The following is a 16,302-nucleotide window of genomic DNA, read 5'->3' as shown; positions in this document are numbered from 1 at the left end:
CACACTTGTAAATTATATTGTATTATATTTTATATATGTGTTTGTGGTAATAAAGCAAAACGTTTTACCTCAACTTAAGAGATCTGAAAGCATTACTATAAGGTGCAATAAACAGTACACACAGTATACATACAAACATATTTATTTCTCTAGAAAGAATAAAGCGATTATTACGAAACTTGGAGGGTTTGTTAAATATGAATCAAAGTATACTTAGGTATAATTTCTATGTTAGTATATGCAAGGGGACAAGATCTTGGGGTGTAAAATAAACGAAAAGGGAAATTTTTGAGGGATTTTCCCGAAAATCCCTCTGTTACGGGAAAATCGTACGTGATGGAGAGAAACCGAGTGCATATTCGAATTCAGCGCAAAAAGTTCCTTTAAGAACAGGTATTTCCTTTTATGTAACAAAACCTTTGTTAACTAGTGTTATCTAAAAAGAGTAGTTTTGTATTATATTTATTATACAGTGTGTCCGTAAAGTTGCGCAACCCAAAGTTTGATTGCGTATCTTTTGAACCAAGAACAATAAAGACCTGAGACTTGGAACAAATGTAAGCATGTAACAAATTTTTAGCATAAAAACTCAGATTATTAAGTATGTGCAAATTCTCATTGCTTATCATTAATTAACCTACTTGTTGCAGTAATTTTAGGACAACAGTGTTGGCAGGGGCCGCGTTTTTGTCAAAAACACCCGTTTCATGGACTTGCAATAAATAGCCTTTTTCCGTGGCAACACTGCGTCAACTTTGTCACATTTTCGCACCAATGGATAAATGTTGATGCATACTGCACATATATGCAGGGATTCGCCCTCAGGAAATCAGTTTACTGTAACTGAATATTGATTTTCTTCATTTTACACTTTCGGTAGTACTTTCTTTCGTTACTTCACAAAAACTTTACAAATTCCAACATTGATCATGATCTCGAAAATATCTAACGCTTACATGACACATTACGTCACAGAACACGCTTACATTTGTTTCAAAGTCTCAGGTCTTTATCGTTCTTGGTTCAAAACATATACGTAATCAAACTTTGGGTTGCGCAACTTTACAGACACACTTGTATAATAATCACTAGGGCTTGGATTTCTGTAGATCAAACACTGAAAATATGCATACAATTGACCTAAATATGGCATAAATATGACAGAATGGCCCACAAAAAATATTTAACTAAATTCCTAAGGATAGCCATTTATTAAGTTGTTTTTTTTTCCTGAATAAATATATTTAAGCTCTGAAGCATGGATCGCAGCGCATAGATGATCCCATAAAGAGGAAAGCTAAAATCGCCGTCTTCTTATCGACAATACAGGCAATTATATTTTTGAGTAATAAGTGAGTCTCCTAAAATACGATCAAAAATACGTTTTTATATCAATTCGGCCAAACATAATGGTTCATATATGCATTTTCTATATGACCAATGGAAACCATATTTTTATCTTCACAAGAGTCCGAAATGTATTTATATTGAATTAGAAATGTAAAAAGATGAAGAATAAAAATAAGATACGTCACAGAAATCTGAGCCATATTAATTACTTTTATGTTGTAAATACAGTAAAGTCTCGGTTTAAGGGAATAATTGGGGTTATAGCATATTCCGTAAAATAGGAAGTCTGTTAAATTGCGAGTTGTGTTATGGACAATTGAAATTATGCTGCATATTGTATGTGTAAAATGTTTTATAAAATGTTTGATCCAAAAGTTCCGTTACACCCATTTACAGAACGAGACTCCCTGTCTTACAATAATGAAATATATCGCACCATGTTGTAGACTCGATAGTGTTTAATTTCAGCAAGATGGAGCACCATCTCATTATTCGGTTGCCGGCCGAGAATATCTAAATGAAGTGTTTTCTACCAAATGGATTTTTGCGAGGTTGTCATCTAACAAAGAGAACTCAAATTTCCATACCGCACAGCACCTAATTTCAACTGTAACGTACACTGGCGAATAGTTGCTGTTTTTCTTGAGGCCTGGCCGATATTACCCCGGGTGAACTTAAATCAGTAAACATAGCTCCATAAATCTGTCATTCTTCCTTGATCATTTGCCACAAACCACATGAAAACCAGACTTCAGTTAGAAATTCTAGACCCAAATGAAACCCGTGAGTTTTAAAAAATCACTTTGTATATCAGTTCCAGTACGCATACTGCTTTACTTTCTCCCAGTTTTGCCATAGGCTACGTATCGGCCTTGAAATCAAAAGGTTCCAACATGTAAAACTTCTATTATGAAAAAGTGAACTGTAAATTTAGTTTAACGGTGCACAGACTAAATAAATAGACAACATTTATGACATTTCTTTGTACTCCACACAGTTAAGGAATTTAGAATCGATATGGTGTCATTATTTTTCTTCCATGTATGCAAGTAACTTTTATTTATTTATTTATTTATTTATTTATTTATTTATTTATTTATTTATTTTTTGAAAATAATTTGTGGCAACGAAAGATTGTCACTCGGATTTTAATAACAACCTTATCTTGTACAAAAATTATAAAAATACATGGTCACTTGAAATTTAGTTTATATCATCTTTATTAATATATATATAAAAATAATATTTTGAACTTACTAAAAGTGCTGAAGTGTATCTTACAGTGAGTATTTTATAATTCATGAAAAAGTCTTGAGTAAAAAGACAATCATATTTCTTCTTCTTCTTCTTCTTCTTATTATTATTATTATTATTATTATTATTATTATTATTATTATTATTATTATTATTATTAATTTCCTTTTAATTCTAAAAGGAATATAAAATATTTAAATCTGGTAATCTTTATAATTTGATTGTATGGCTCCTTAGAAAAATATAAATCTTTTGTAGGTGGTTCGTCCAGCGAAACATGAGCTTGACCTTATTAACAGTCGCTATCGCTATGGAAATCCCATCTATATACATCCTATGATTCCAGGATATGAAGGTAGGTCTAGATACAAAAATTAAAATTAAGATAGAAACAAAATTGTCTATTTAAATACATGATTTGCTGTTATATATATATATATATATATATATATATATATATATATATATATATATATATATATATATATAACAGGAATTAAAGGATGTAGGTGGGAGAAAGATGGACACAGTGAAGCAAAGGCCACAATGAAACAACTTAGTTTACTCTGTACCTACCGGAAATAAACGTTTCAAACTAAAACGGTAACAATATTACAGTAATAGTGATTTCTTATGCTGGTTTGCAAATGTCTGGCAACTATGATTTCTGAGTTAAGTTCGTTCATTCAAACATTATTTCTGGTATCTAGAGAGGGAGCAGAATGAAACATTTTGATTTGTGATGCAATGAAATGTTTCATTGTGCCCTGTTTTGATTGTCTTATCGTGTCGTTTGATTAAAATTAGTTCTGCTACATCAAGAAATCCAAGCAGCATGATTGTGTGTCGCACCAAAAAGACAAAAGAGCTGTTACCTTCACTGAGCCTCTCGAAGCATTTCGTTTGTCAAGTCACTTATTTTAATCTAAAGGATGTCAGATATACAATGTCGGTGATGGTATGTAATGTGTCGTATAGTTCTGTCTCTGAAGTAGGAGTTAGTAGAGAATGTCAGCCAATCAGAAAGACATTCCCTGTATTTAGGCAAATTTGCACGGTCGAAACGAGCTACTGAGCGGAAGATAGCTGTTGGAGAAGGCGATTGAGGTATCTCATGATCCATGACGTTGAAGTGTAAGTTTGATAGGAATATGATCACTCCCAAGGGGATCAAGTACAGTCAAGGTAAGCTTGGAAAGAATATTGGATAAAGTTATCACAATATCAGTAGTTGTATTGGAAGCCGGTCATGTCGGTTTAGAAAAATGATGAAAGAAACCTGTCGTGTGAATCTCAATATAATTGCGAAAAGGGAACTTCTGGTGATCTGAGCGACTGTGATAGTTAACATCAGCCGTGATGATGTAGCTGCGGAAATGGTCTGATATGAAGTGAAATAAATTGAGAGGAATAGGTAGGGTGGGTCGTATATAGATAGTAGCAACCGTGATGTAACAATGTTTGAAATATAACGTGGATATGAGATGTTCAGTCAGCAAAAGCAAATAACTACACCACCATTAGCACGGCGAGCCGGGGTGGTATTATCGTGTCGAAGAAGTTAATATGATGGAATTTTACAAGACATTTTTGGTGTGAGGAATGTCTAATTGAGTACGAAACAATGAATGTGTTCTTCCAGGAGCAGTTGTTAAAATAAAGGCGTGTTTTCATGAAGAGAGCGAATTTTCAGAAATAAACCATGAACTGTAGGCAGCAGTAAAATTGACATGCAAGATGGTTTTAACGGCAAGTTGGACTTGAAGAATATGTTGACGAAAAATGGATCAATGTTCTGCAAATGTGAGCAATGTGAGAAATGAGAAAAATTAGTCGATAGTACTCGGTTGATGTTCTGAACTGGGAGGCGGCGCAGTAGAATCGCTGTTAAGTATACGTATAGGAACAGTGACCTCTGGTTTGAGTAATTCTGGAGCGGGTTTGGCTTTACATTTGTAGCTGCAGGTAGGATGCTGATTACAGCAAGTTGAACACTGAGATGGATTATTAAGATTGATGCAAGACTTAGTTGGATTCCTGCAGTTGTTACTATGATACGAGTTATAGGTTTGGCAGTGCTTGTAATGCACAGGAAGAGGTCCAGGTGAGCGAGAAGGTATGTCGTTTCAAATAAGTGAATGCACTGTTGCTAACGAGATCATCCACGGTCTCTTAGCTATTGGTGATAACACGGACGATATAAAATCTTCTCAGTTTAACGTCCCAGGTTTATACTCTTTAGGCTAAGAGAGAAAATGATTAAGGCAAGTGAATAATAACGAAAAAATTTGTGGAATGGTAATGTGGGAAGAAACGGAAGTACTCCGAGAAAACCTACGAACACGATGTTGTCCACCACAAATTTACTTGGCCATTGTTCGAACTACGGACCTCACTCACTAGAGGTAAGCGCTCTACCACTGAGACACTGTACCCACCACGGACCATATAAGTGAAAGTCTGATACATTCTTAATGTGAATACATTTAATGATTGAATGGCCATCCAGCTTTAGTTCGGCAGCAATCTTGGCATCAGCATATTGTAGATCGACTCCTCTAATGACAACAAAGAGAGTTGGAGGCTTGGAAGGAGGTGGAGGTTGATTTGCCTATTTCAAGGTAAGCTTTTAAAGGTTAGCTGAGACACCGAAAATCTCAAGAGAATGTATTTCGAAGTGTGGTGGGCATGTTAGGATCTGTCATCCGGATGATAATACCATTCTTAGTAAGAATCAGCTGCTTAACGTCCGAACGCGGAAGTACTTAAGTAGGCGCAAGTAGATCTCCTTCAGATCATGGTATTTTGCATCGTGATTGGTGAGTAGAAAAGAGTGAACGACTGGTTTAGATACTGGTGCTTTTCGAGTAATCTCTGTATCCATATGGCAAGAAGCTGTTGAGGACTCCTTAGAGTGTGACGACGCTCAGTTGGAGGCGTCATCTGTAGCGCAATAGCAAAATCAGAGGTTGATGTGGTAGGTGCCGTAGGATTACTCGGTAAAAATCTTGGCAAAGTTTCCATTTATAAATCTTTGCCGCGACCGAAGAGGGGCCCTGCACTAGGATAGAAGAAAGTCCAGCATTGCTCCACTTTGTCCAAAATCCATAACTACTATCGCCTAATCTTATAGAAGGTTGCAGGTAAGAATACCACTCGTTTGGATAGTGATCAGGTGGGCGAAAGAGGCTGTCAACCTGAGTAGGTATGGATGAGTTGGAGTAAATTCATCTCTCAACAGATGCACACAGAAATCCAGCGTTCGGGACCAGGAAAGGGAAAAGGATATCACTACAACCCAAGGAAATGAATACAGATTTATAGCCACAAGTTGTATACAAGAGTTAGTGTACATGGTGTTTCAAAACAACATCGACAACGTTTGGGAGGTGATTCCTGACACCAAGATAAGACAAAAAGTATAGACCAACCTGGGTGCACAAATGCTTCCTTTTGGAGTTATAGGCTGCCGAAAACATGAAAAAATTGAATTTTAAAGGTCCATAGCTCTAAAACTATGGGACCTATCATAGTCGTGTCAAGACTTCACTTAGGAACTAATAGGTGCTCTATCCAAAAATCCATGTTTCCGAATCATAAGGTTCTTACGCGACATTTTTATTGAGCGAGTTTGACTACGGGCATAATTTGAAGTACTCACAACTACCTCTAAAAAAAATATGGAATTCCACAGGATTCTGAAACATGGATATTTGGATAGGGCATATAATAGTTCCTAAGTGAAGTCTTGACCCGGCTACGGTAGGTCCCATAGTTTTGGAGCTATGAACCTTTAAATTTTATTTTTTCATGTTTTTGGCAGCCTATAACTCCGAAAGGAAGTATTTGTGCACCCAGATTGGTTTATACTTTTCGTCTTATCTTAGTGTCAGGAATCACGTCCCAAACGTTGTCGGTGTTGATTTGAAACATCCTCTATATTTTATGTTTTCTCTCTCAAGAGCCTCTCCTGCTGATATGGACAAAATTTTGATGCCTGAAAACAAATTTACATGTTTTGGCTTGGGAATTTAACAAGGTAATCCTTGAAACCGACATCTTATTCCACCGTATTCTTACTTATCTGTCTTAAAATCAAACTTATTATTTAAAGAACTGAAATTCATTATATAAATATTGATTCTTTGAAACTAAGTCATTGATTTTAATTACTGTATATTACAGAACATTTTTGTGATATCAAATTCATAAATTTATTTTATGAACAATAATTCTTTGAAATTTTCATTGAGCTTGATTGTATTATAGGACATTTTTTTTATATTAATGAATAAAATTGTATTTATTTCGTAACTGAATAAAATCTGTTTTCGACATTTAATTTTCAGGCTTAGTACCGCGAGCTAACAACTATTTTGGGCAAAGGTACAGTATATGTGCTGCTTCAGGAATATCTGATTTCGAGAAGGAACAAGTAAGAAGACGAGAAGTCATGCACCAACTGCAGGAAGAGACAGATATTCTATCTGGAGCTTTGCCACTAGACATAATGAATCGCCAGGTAATCGAAGTGTTTATTTATTTATTTACTTATCTCCCCATAACAGAGAGATCTCTCCAATTATAGGAGGTGTACACAATTAATATTGAATGGACGTAAGAGAACAGTGAATTTGTGATGATAGGTGTAAAAACAGCTCCATGGATGAGTTCGAAACGTACCGAACTACTAAACAATTGTTTTAGGGCATTTTTTTTAAAAAATAAAGTTTTCGCGAAACATTCTTTTTCAATCGGAGAGAGAGTTAATTTGCTCCCTCCTTCACGACTGTCCTAAATTGGAGATGACAAGGAAGCATCAGAACATAGTATATCCCATGCTCCATCAAAATCCTTTTTTTCTTTTTTTTTAAAAAAACGAAATTTGTCAAACAACAAGTTTTCTAATTGGGGACGGGGAAGCGCTTCATTCTTCATTGATTGTAAGTTAACGCAGTGGGAAACATTGGGAAGCTTCAAAATAAATACTCATCATATGGCTTGAAAATAAAATATACACGGTACTTCTAAACACCATCAACGTTTGGGAGACGATACATGGTATCAAGATAAGAGAAAGTATAGATCAACCTGGGTGTAGAAATGCTTCTTTCCGGCCTATGATCAGTTGAAAATTTGTCTGAAAATGTAGAAACAGCCATAATTCGAGAACAAAATGTAGGATCTATGTGGAATAAAACGGAATATCCATTATTTTTAGTCGTAGATTCCATTAATGTGCAATTGGTGACCCTCGAGAGCATTTAAAAATATTCTGAAGTATTTTGTCAAAAGTGGAATGAGGATAATAAACAGCAATCAAGTCAGATATTTCAACGAACAAAATATAATTACTTGTCGTTCGTATAAACCGTATACACCTAATCATTCTACCTCCTACCAAAATGTAAATCAGGTAATATAAAACCACCCTTTTCAGTTACAAACATTTGCTGTCGTCCCGAATTTTTCTGCCCTTCCGCTTTTTCCCGAAGAAATTAACGCGTTGTCATTACTGTTAAGAAACTTTCTGTCAGTTCCAATATCATTTTTTTCCAACTTTAAAATACTTTTCACTGAATACTTTTTTATACAGATTAAGAAAGAGTCATTGTGACTCAATGCAGTCTATACGACTCAGTTCACTATTGTAGGTCTTGTATAATTGCTCTCAAAACGCCTGTGTAATGCTGTATGTTGTAATATGAAATACGCAAATACGAAAGTTGCCCAGTAAATATTCTCACATACTAATGTCTAGATACGTATTATCAGATATGAATTGAAGATACCTGTATTATTTCTCGATATAGTCTCCTGCCATTACAACATGTTTTTGTCATTTGGCTATGAGTTAATTTATTTACGCCAGCGCCGTTAAATTCTATTTTACTGTCCTTCTACCATTAGAAAATTCTGAATCACTTCATTATCCATGACGACTCATAATGCTTAAGACTCACAAATCGAATCTGCTTCATGTCTTTATACGATATTCATGCAATGTAAATTTCTCTACAATAAATTTACACAGCAAAAAATGAAGTTAAAATGACTCAAGTTGTCTACCGCTGTTAAGATGTTATTTTAACAGCAACACCATCGCCTTTCTAGGGAGTCATAAATATCTAATAACTGACAGTAATGGTGTGTATTATCTACGTAGTTGTTGTTTTTGCTATATGCAAAACTTTATGCGGTATATTTGACATTTATACCCAGAAACGAAAAACGTATATTTCCTGATTATGTTGACAGCGTATGTTGTTGTCAAAAAATTCACACGCACACAAAGCAATTTTCGTTAAATACTACCCAAAGTATCATACATTGTTCGTTCGTTGAGATGATATTCACTGGGCACTAGATCAGGACTGTATGATGTATGTTCCACATACTACCGCTGGCACTTAAGAACTGTTACGACAGTTTTGGTGGGAATATGTGATATGAAATTGAATAATATGTCAAACCAGCGAAACAAGACTGGCTTAGTAGTCATGACATTACATTTTACGAAAATAGTATTGACAATTTCGTCTCAGAGTTAGATAAATGCCTCATTCGTCTTGGCGACTATATTGAAAAATAAAATGTTGACTGTAGCACATACTGTGCATTGGTTTATGTACTGTACAACATATACATAATATGATTATTGTCAAATATGCCTCGTAAACTTACTTTTGGGACGCTTCTTGTATTTTAGATGCTAACTGATTTAAAACTCATGAACAACTTTTCTCGAACCCCTGAAATTCGAAGAATGCGAAATGAAGTTAAATGAATGCCCTTTAGGCTAAAAAAAGACAGATGATTAATGAACGTGAATGATTATCAAAGAATTGGTGAAATGCGAATGTGAGAAAAATGGGAGAACCTCAAGGAAACCCACAGATTTCAATTAAACCCACCTTGTTGTAATGCATGCTTACACCACCAACTAGGTCATACACATCGACCGTTCGCATTCGTTCAGTGTTCCCCATGATTTTTTTTTTCGGGTGTATGATTACTTATGACAGTGCAGTGTACATACATTATATACCACTCGTTAAATTTTATTATAATAGTATAGATAATTGCCTAGAGTAGAATTTGACAACTAAAAAAGATACCTGCATGTTAATGCCAATTAATGATTATTGTATTATTTACAGCTATCTCGAGCAAAATGCAAAATGCCTTTGTCCAAAGTCCGTCCAGAAATGACTGCTGTATTAACAGAAGAACCTGTTACAGAAGATTATATGACTCCTCCAAGAGACACATCTGTGTCTCCGTATTTTATGAACACCGAGGATCCCAACAAAAGCTTCGTGAAAGGTATTATTATACTTTTTACATATTTATGTCTGCCTTCTTTTTATATATAAGATTGTTCTGACACGTATGATTGCATCATGATGATGAATTTTTTGTGAATAGTGTTGGTGGATCTTTTTGTTGTAAACAGTTCCGATTTTTTTGTTACACTTGCAATAATATTTTTCAGTGATCTACAAAATTTCAGGTAGATAAAAAATTTCAAACTTAATTTTAAAAATCTTTTCAACAAGTGCACACATATTTTTCAAATAAAACATTTAATCAAAAATTTCCAACTAGTGCAAAAATTTTCAAGTACGAAAATTGTAGACAAAGATGTTCAAAAAAGAATAAAAAACAGTGATCAAAAAATTTGAACCAAAATTTTCAAATTGAAAAATTTCAAACTAAAAACTTTCAAACAAAAACTTTTAAACTGAACGTTTTCAAACCTTTTTTGAAACTACAAATTTTATAAACAAACTTTTCAAATTAAAAAAATAAGTAAAAATTTGGAACATTTAAAAAATATATTAAAGCAAAGATTTGAAAGTGATCAGCCCATCAGATTGCACCAAGGATAACTTTCCAGCGATCAGCCAATCAGATCGCACCAGACTGTAAATTGTGACTAAAGCCCAAAGTGTGAAATTGATTTTAAGAATTACATATCAGGTATCAAGTCTTAAATTTTTCATCAATGCTCTTAGACTGAGTCGTAATTACAATCCTAGGGTTTGAATAGTGAAATTGTCATGTATATCAATAGGTTACAATAATTACTATCAGGTTTCAAGTTCAAAATTTGGAATTTGAAGTAAATATCAACCAATCAGATTTCAACAAAGATAACTTTTCACCGATTACCATAACTTGTGACCATAGTTCAAAGTGTGAAATTATTATTGTTTATCAACCGGTTTTACTAATTACATATCAGGTCTCAAGTCCTAACATTTCACACCAATAACTTGACTATGAGTTGTCCCTATATTTCAGTATTAAGATGATATATTACGTAGGTCAACACACTCAAATTTTGAATATTGGCAAGTTTTTACCTATGAAAGGACACAAGTTAGATCACCCGAATTTACCAGAGTTCTGGAGAACTATTACGAGTTTTTATTTATTTTTTGACAATTCCAAAATTTAAGGGTGGGTCAAATGTATTTCTTCCGGTCTCAAGGTACTTATGTCCAATGAAAGGCAATCAGACCTTGTGTTCATTCATATGATTATTACAATCTATCTTACTGAATGTTAAGCACAACATTCAAAATCCACGCCTAGTGCCAATTCAAATTTACTGTCAAATTTAAAATGTTGGTTTTGAAAATATGTTTTTTACAATTTTCTCAGCCACAAAAGGGAAATGAACAGGACCAAACAAATTGAAAGAAGTATATATTCAAGTAATAGAGAACATTTACCAATCATAAATCAATGTAAATCACAATTGCACTGAAAGTGTACCCAATATATTGAATATATGCAATATGTCTCAGAAGAGTTTCCATATCTCACTCTCCCCGTACGGTCGAGTTCTGGTGTCAATAGCTGAACATGATTCAATAACCAAGAAGTAATGCAAGGGCATGCGTTCCATTCATAAAGAGGTGGTCCATTGAGTTTTTATGAACACCGCACACGAAAGTTTTACATTAGCAGTTTTGTTCTATTATGTTCAATGCACTGAACCGACGTTCATACTCAGCTGTACTGCATGTATTGATTGAACTGCACTTGTTAAGGGAAGCAGGGTGCTTGGAACTTTCTTTGCCTCTTCGTCTAAGGATTCCCGGAAACCATTTAGTATTGTCCTTACGTTAGAAAGACGAAATTGTCAATACATTCTCATTACACTCTCTTCGCCGCTCCTCAGATTATTTTCAGTCTTCCGGTTACAAGTTAGGATTTCGAACTTTAAAATTCACCAGCAGTTTATCACACAATTAACATTCCTCTTCGTCTGTCTCAGTTTGGCTACGACATGAAGCAACAATGATGAAACAAAGCGCATTGAGATTGTTGACATTATTTGTAACGAACTGCAGTCTGTTTATGCAAACTATTTTCTTGTTACTTTTTAAGCAAAGTCCTGAATAAGCCATACTCCCTGAAGCTTTCACTACCCTTTTTTCCTGGATTTTCTTGAAATGTTTAAATAACTCTGATAATTCTTCTGATTTATTTATCAGCGCGGTTACAGTAACTTTTCTCTCATGTAGTTCCAAAAACAAATTTCTAATATATCATACATCAAAACTAGTTCCTTCAAAAACTATTGACTTCATGCGCAAGATTAACCATGGTAATTTACTTCCTTTATTTAGTAATCTAGCGCAGTTGTTGGCAGTATTTTCCAAAATAAGTTACCAATATTACATATGTATCCTATGCTGCAGAAACTGATCTGAAATTACTTGAAACCCATCAAGAATCTAACACTGCCAATTTTGTGTAATTGTACACTTAAAGAAGCAGCGATTCTTTTCAGTTGATTCATTTCTTCTGGTGATTAAACAAAGCGTACATTGCATCTACGAAGCTTTTAAAATGATTTATAGCATTCATGTCAGTAATAGAATCGTGGTCAGCCAGTTTGAGAAGATGATTAAGACAGTACCATGCAATAAATTTGGTTATTGTAACTTGCCCTTAAGAAGTTTTCCAACAATAGAATACTACCAGTCATCACACTCGCCCCATCGCAAGTATGCAAATGAGATTTTTCCGAAGAAACGTGTCTGTTAACCCACAAGAATATAAATAATTTAAAATTTTATTGCTATTGTGTCTGCTTTCTGACTACTGAGAGTTACTAAATAATGGATCTAATAATAATAATAAAGTATTTCGTCTTTGCCATTTAGGGTGGTTTTAATGTACAAAATTAGAAATAATTTCCTGCTGCAAGTTATTGCTTCGTCTATTAGGACAGAAAATTTATGGTCCTCAGGATAAATATTTACATTTATCTTCAATGTTAATATTTTCTTAATTTCAGTTAAGATGTGTGTAATTATTTCGATATTGCTAAATCTAGAATGAAGAGTTAACTCAACATCAAGACGGTATTTCCTTTGCAGTCAGTGACACAATATATTCAGCTGATTGATTCTTTCACTTAAATAACAATTATTTTACTACCCTGTTGGAATCATAACAGAGAAGACGTATTTTATTATATGAGTTAATATGTTTTAGATATAGGAAGGTTTTTAAAAGAACACAGAGTTCTAACAAAATAAATAACCAAGGTGGTCCCAGGAGTTGCAAAAAAGTAACAAAGGCTTCTGTTTGTACAAGATCCTAGCACCACAGCACCACTGGTTCTGAGGTACATTAGGTTGAAAATGACTTTTTCGGATAAGGGAATTAAACACACGTTAATTACAGGTTCTGGGAAAAGCACGCGGGTTAAGTGTTGCAGAAGGGGGGCCAGGAAAGGAAGAACCTAACATAACCTAACTTTCTACTCTACCCTACTCTACCCTAACACGCCTCTACAAGCTTTTAATTTGTTGGTAAAAAGTAAAAATTTAACATTGTATACAGCTAGCCCCTCCTGTAACACAATAGCCAGACATGCTCTCGTTTAATCAACTTACAACGAAACAAACTGATTTCATGTAATTTCTATTGTTTCCGCTTAGCCAAGGTGAAACAGATATCCATTGTGTCTATGTGCTTGAATGGGACATGTCTTGTGTTCTCGGTGCTATGCTAAACGCTGCTTGAATAGTGTGGCGTTGCCAGGTAGTGTCGGGTGCTTACTGGTGTCAGATAATAAAGGAAGTAAGCATGGAATTCTGCTTGGATACGTACTGGAGAAATTAGTTTTCGACCCTTACCGCAATTCACAGCTAAGTTCCACTTCTCGAACTGCGACGCTAGAATCCAGGTATTAAACGTTCACATTTGACAACAACGCATTATGGCGTTCTGCGCAAGTTTCTTCTCAAAATCTATTTCCTTAAATGTAAATTAATATTTAAATAAAATGTGAAACATAACACAAGAAACGGTCAAACAATATATCTATTTCTTAATAAGATCGTTACTTTAAAATACTTTACACATGCAAATAAACATTTCATAAAATTGAGCACTTCTAGTAAGATCTAACAGCAACTGCCATCTTGTGTGCTCATTGTAAAACGAATCAAATATATATATATATATTTTTTATTTCGATATCAGAAGATAGAACCAAATGAATCAGTGTCTTGTGTTGTAGCTGAAATATCTTTATCTTATAGTACAATATTTATAATATGTAACGTTTCGTTGCGTAGTAGTTAAGGGAATGAGTTAAAATATGTACGGACTTCCGGGTGGTGATCCACCTTAATTTAGGTAAAAGGTTTTATCACAAAAGAACTTATAAACTCTAAAAATCTTATTGTTCCTCAAATGGAATGTATAAACACAACATAAAAACGTACACGACCTCCTGTCCTGTAGCACACTTAGCAATGCGACTAGCATGTCGCCAGTACACACTCAACCAAAATGAACTGAACTGACTATACACATGTGGTAGGGGAAAGCGTTTTACTTCCACTTACCGGCAAAAGAACAACTAATATTCATTAATAATTTTACATATTTCGAAAGATGAGAGAAACCCAGCAGCATGTGTGTGTTGCTTATAAGTAGGCTCAGTGATACCAACCCGTGAGAAAAATCCTATTTTGTAGGATTTTTTAAAGATTAATTTCTCAAAAAAAGGATAAAGGGAATTTTCGTCACAATTGGCAGCAAATAGGGAATTTTTCACCGGCAGCAACAAAATTCTCTATGGGCGGAAAGTAGGTGAATGAATCCTCAATAATCTTGAAATGAGCTTTAATTGTCATGTTTTGTTACCGGAAAATGAATGCATGCTAGTGCAGAAGTAACTCGTGATTCTTTTAAAAAAAACTCTAAAAAGTGTAAATTGTGCTCTAGTATTTTTTAAATATAAATAATATAATTAATAGAAAAAAAATGCAAAATGAGAAATAACCAACTTCGAAACCGTTGTACAAAAAACAACTAAAGAATAAAGCTCTTTAAATATTTTTACGTTCATTACAATAAGATGACTCAAAGGAATTATGCAAATGCTAAATCCTGACAACAAAACATATTTGATTTCACCAACATTTTCAACTGCGTCTTTCAATTAAGAAAGATAGTTATCCATCAACTAGACCTACTTGGTAAATGTAGAAGATCAAAATTTACGGGTAGATTACTCATATATTGAAAAAAAAGTGACATACAATAGTTTATTCTTTTTTTAAGTTTAAATTTTGTAGTTAGTATAACGTGGAAATGCAAGGAGTAAAATGAGAATTTCTGCCTCTTGAAATGGGATTTTATAATGTTTTAGGTTGGTATCACTGTGTAGGCTACATTTTAATTCCATTGTAAAAACTTTTCACTTATTTTATACAATAAAGTATTTTCGCTTCTGTAGATACTCTTAGCATCATATTATTATTATTATTATTATTATTATTATTATTATTATTATTATTTGTTGATTTTATTTTCTTCTTGTTACAGGGTATGAAGGTCACATTCCTTTTGGCTATAAGCATTTCGGAAAACCTTCACGTCAGCGAGCAAATTCTGCTTTAGCTGATTTCACCAGCAACTACCGTCGCAAGCAAAGTACTGAGTGGGCTCCAGCAACTGTCAGTCGACCTGATCCACCTTTAATGGTTCAGGCTGGACAAATTTACCACAAACACATTGGATTGCTCCCTAACTATGGTGGCCACGTTCCAGGAGCAATCTTTCGACCAGGAAAGACCTACGGCAATGACACTGTTGATGCTAAACGCTGGCTCAGAGGAGATTTCACCATCTGAAGAATGGGATATTTTCTGCTTTGTATCGACTATGTGGAAAAGCATAGTTTTGTAATTTCCTTCCATTAAGAACCAATAAATACAAGTATACATGTTCTGTTAATATTACAATTTCTTTATTTCACAATCAATGTTTATTATTAACTCTTCACGTCAGTGTTCGAAGTGGGAAAAAAAGCAGAGGTGGTATGTTTTATTATAATTTTGACTTGACATACCGGCTATCTAAATGTTGAAACAGTGAGGGCATGTTGTCTAAAAGATTGTATTTCTATTTACATAATAACTGAAAATCATTGAAGAGCTTCTCTGTATTTACGGGGGGGGGGACATGGAGAGACTTTGATCCCCCGCGAACAACTTTCTGAAAAAAAAATAAAAAATCTTATGTTGTATTAGCAAGAATTATGCCCGAAAATGCTCAAAAAGAGAGTTTATGTCTTAACAATTTCCTGCGGGAAAACTCGAGGCTCCCCATTCGACTGAGTTCCGTCCCCACAGCAGAAATCCCTAAATTGACCCA

The 16,302-nt window shown here is 34.3% G+C and overlaps 1 protein-coding gene across 1 annotated transcript in view; it reads left to right on the top strand.

Moving 5' to 3' along the window:
- The window catches only part of LOC145688884 (CIMIP2 protein CG18335-like), a 37,258-nt gene extending 21,374 nt beyond the window's left edge, over window positions 1–15,884 (top strand). The window contains exons 3-6 of the mRNA XM_081763048.1: window positions 2,863–2,959; window positions 6,954–7,126; window positions 9,765–9,930; window positions 15,472–15,884. Of these exons, the coding sequence (XP_081619174.1) occupies window positions 2,863–2,959; window positions 6,954–7,126; window positions 9,765–9,930; window positions 15,472–15,779 (744 nt within the window). The 3' untranslated portion in view covers window positions 15,780–15,884. The remainder of the gene's footprint in view (window positions 1–2,862; window positions 2,960–6,953; window positions 7,127–9,764; window positions 9,931–15,471) is intronic.
- Window positions 15,885–16,302: the final 418 nt, after the last annotated feature.

This window comes from Thermobia domestica, chromosome 7 (genome assembly GCF_964235325.1).
Source record: "Thermobia domestica chromosome 7, izTheDome1.hap1.1, whole genome shotgun sequence".
Taxonomy (NCBI): Eukaryota; Metazoa; Arthropoda; class Insecta; order Zygentoma; family Lepismatidae; genus Thermobia; species Thermobia domestica.
This window is presented reverse-complemented; position numbering and strand designations above follow the sequence as displayed.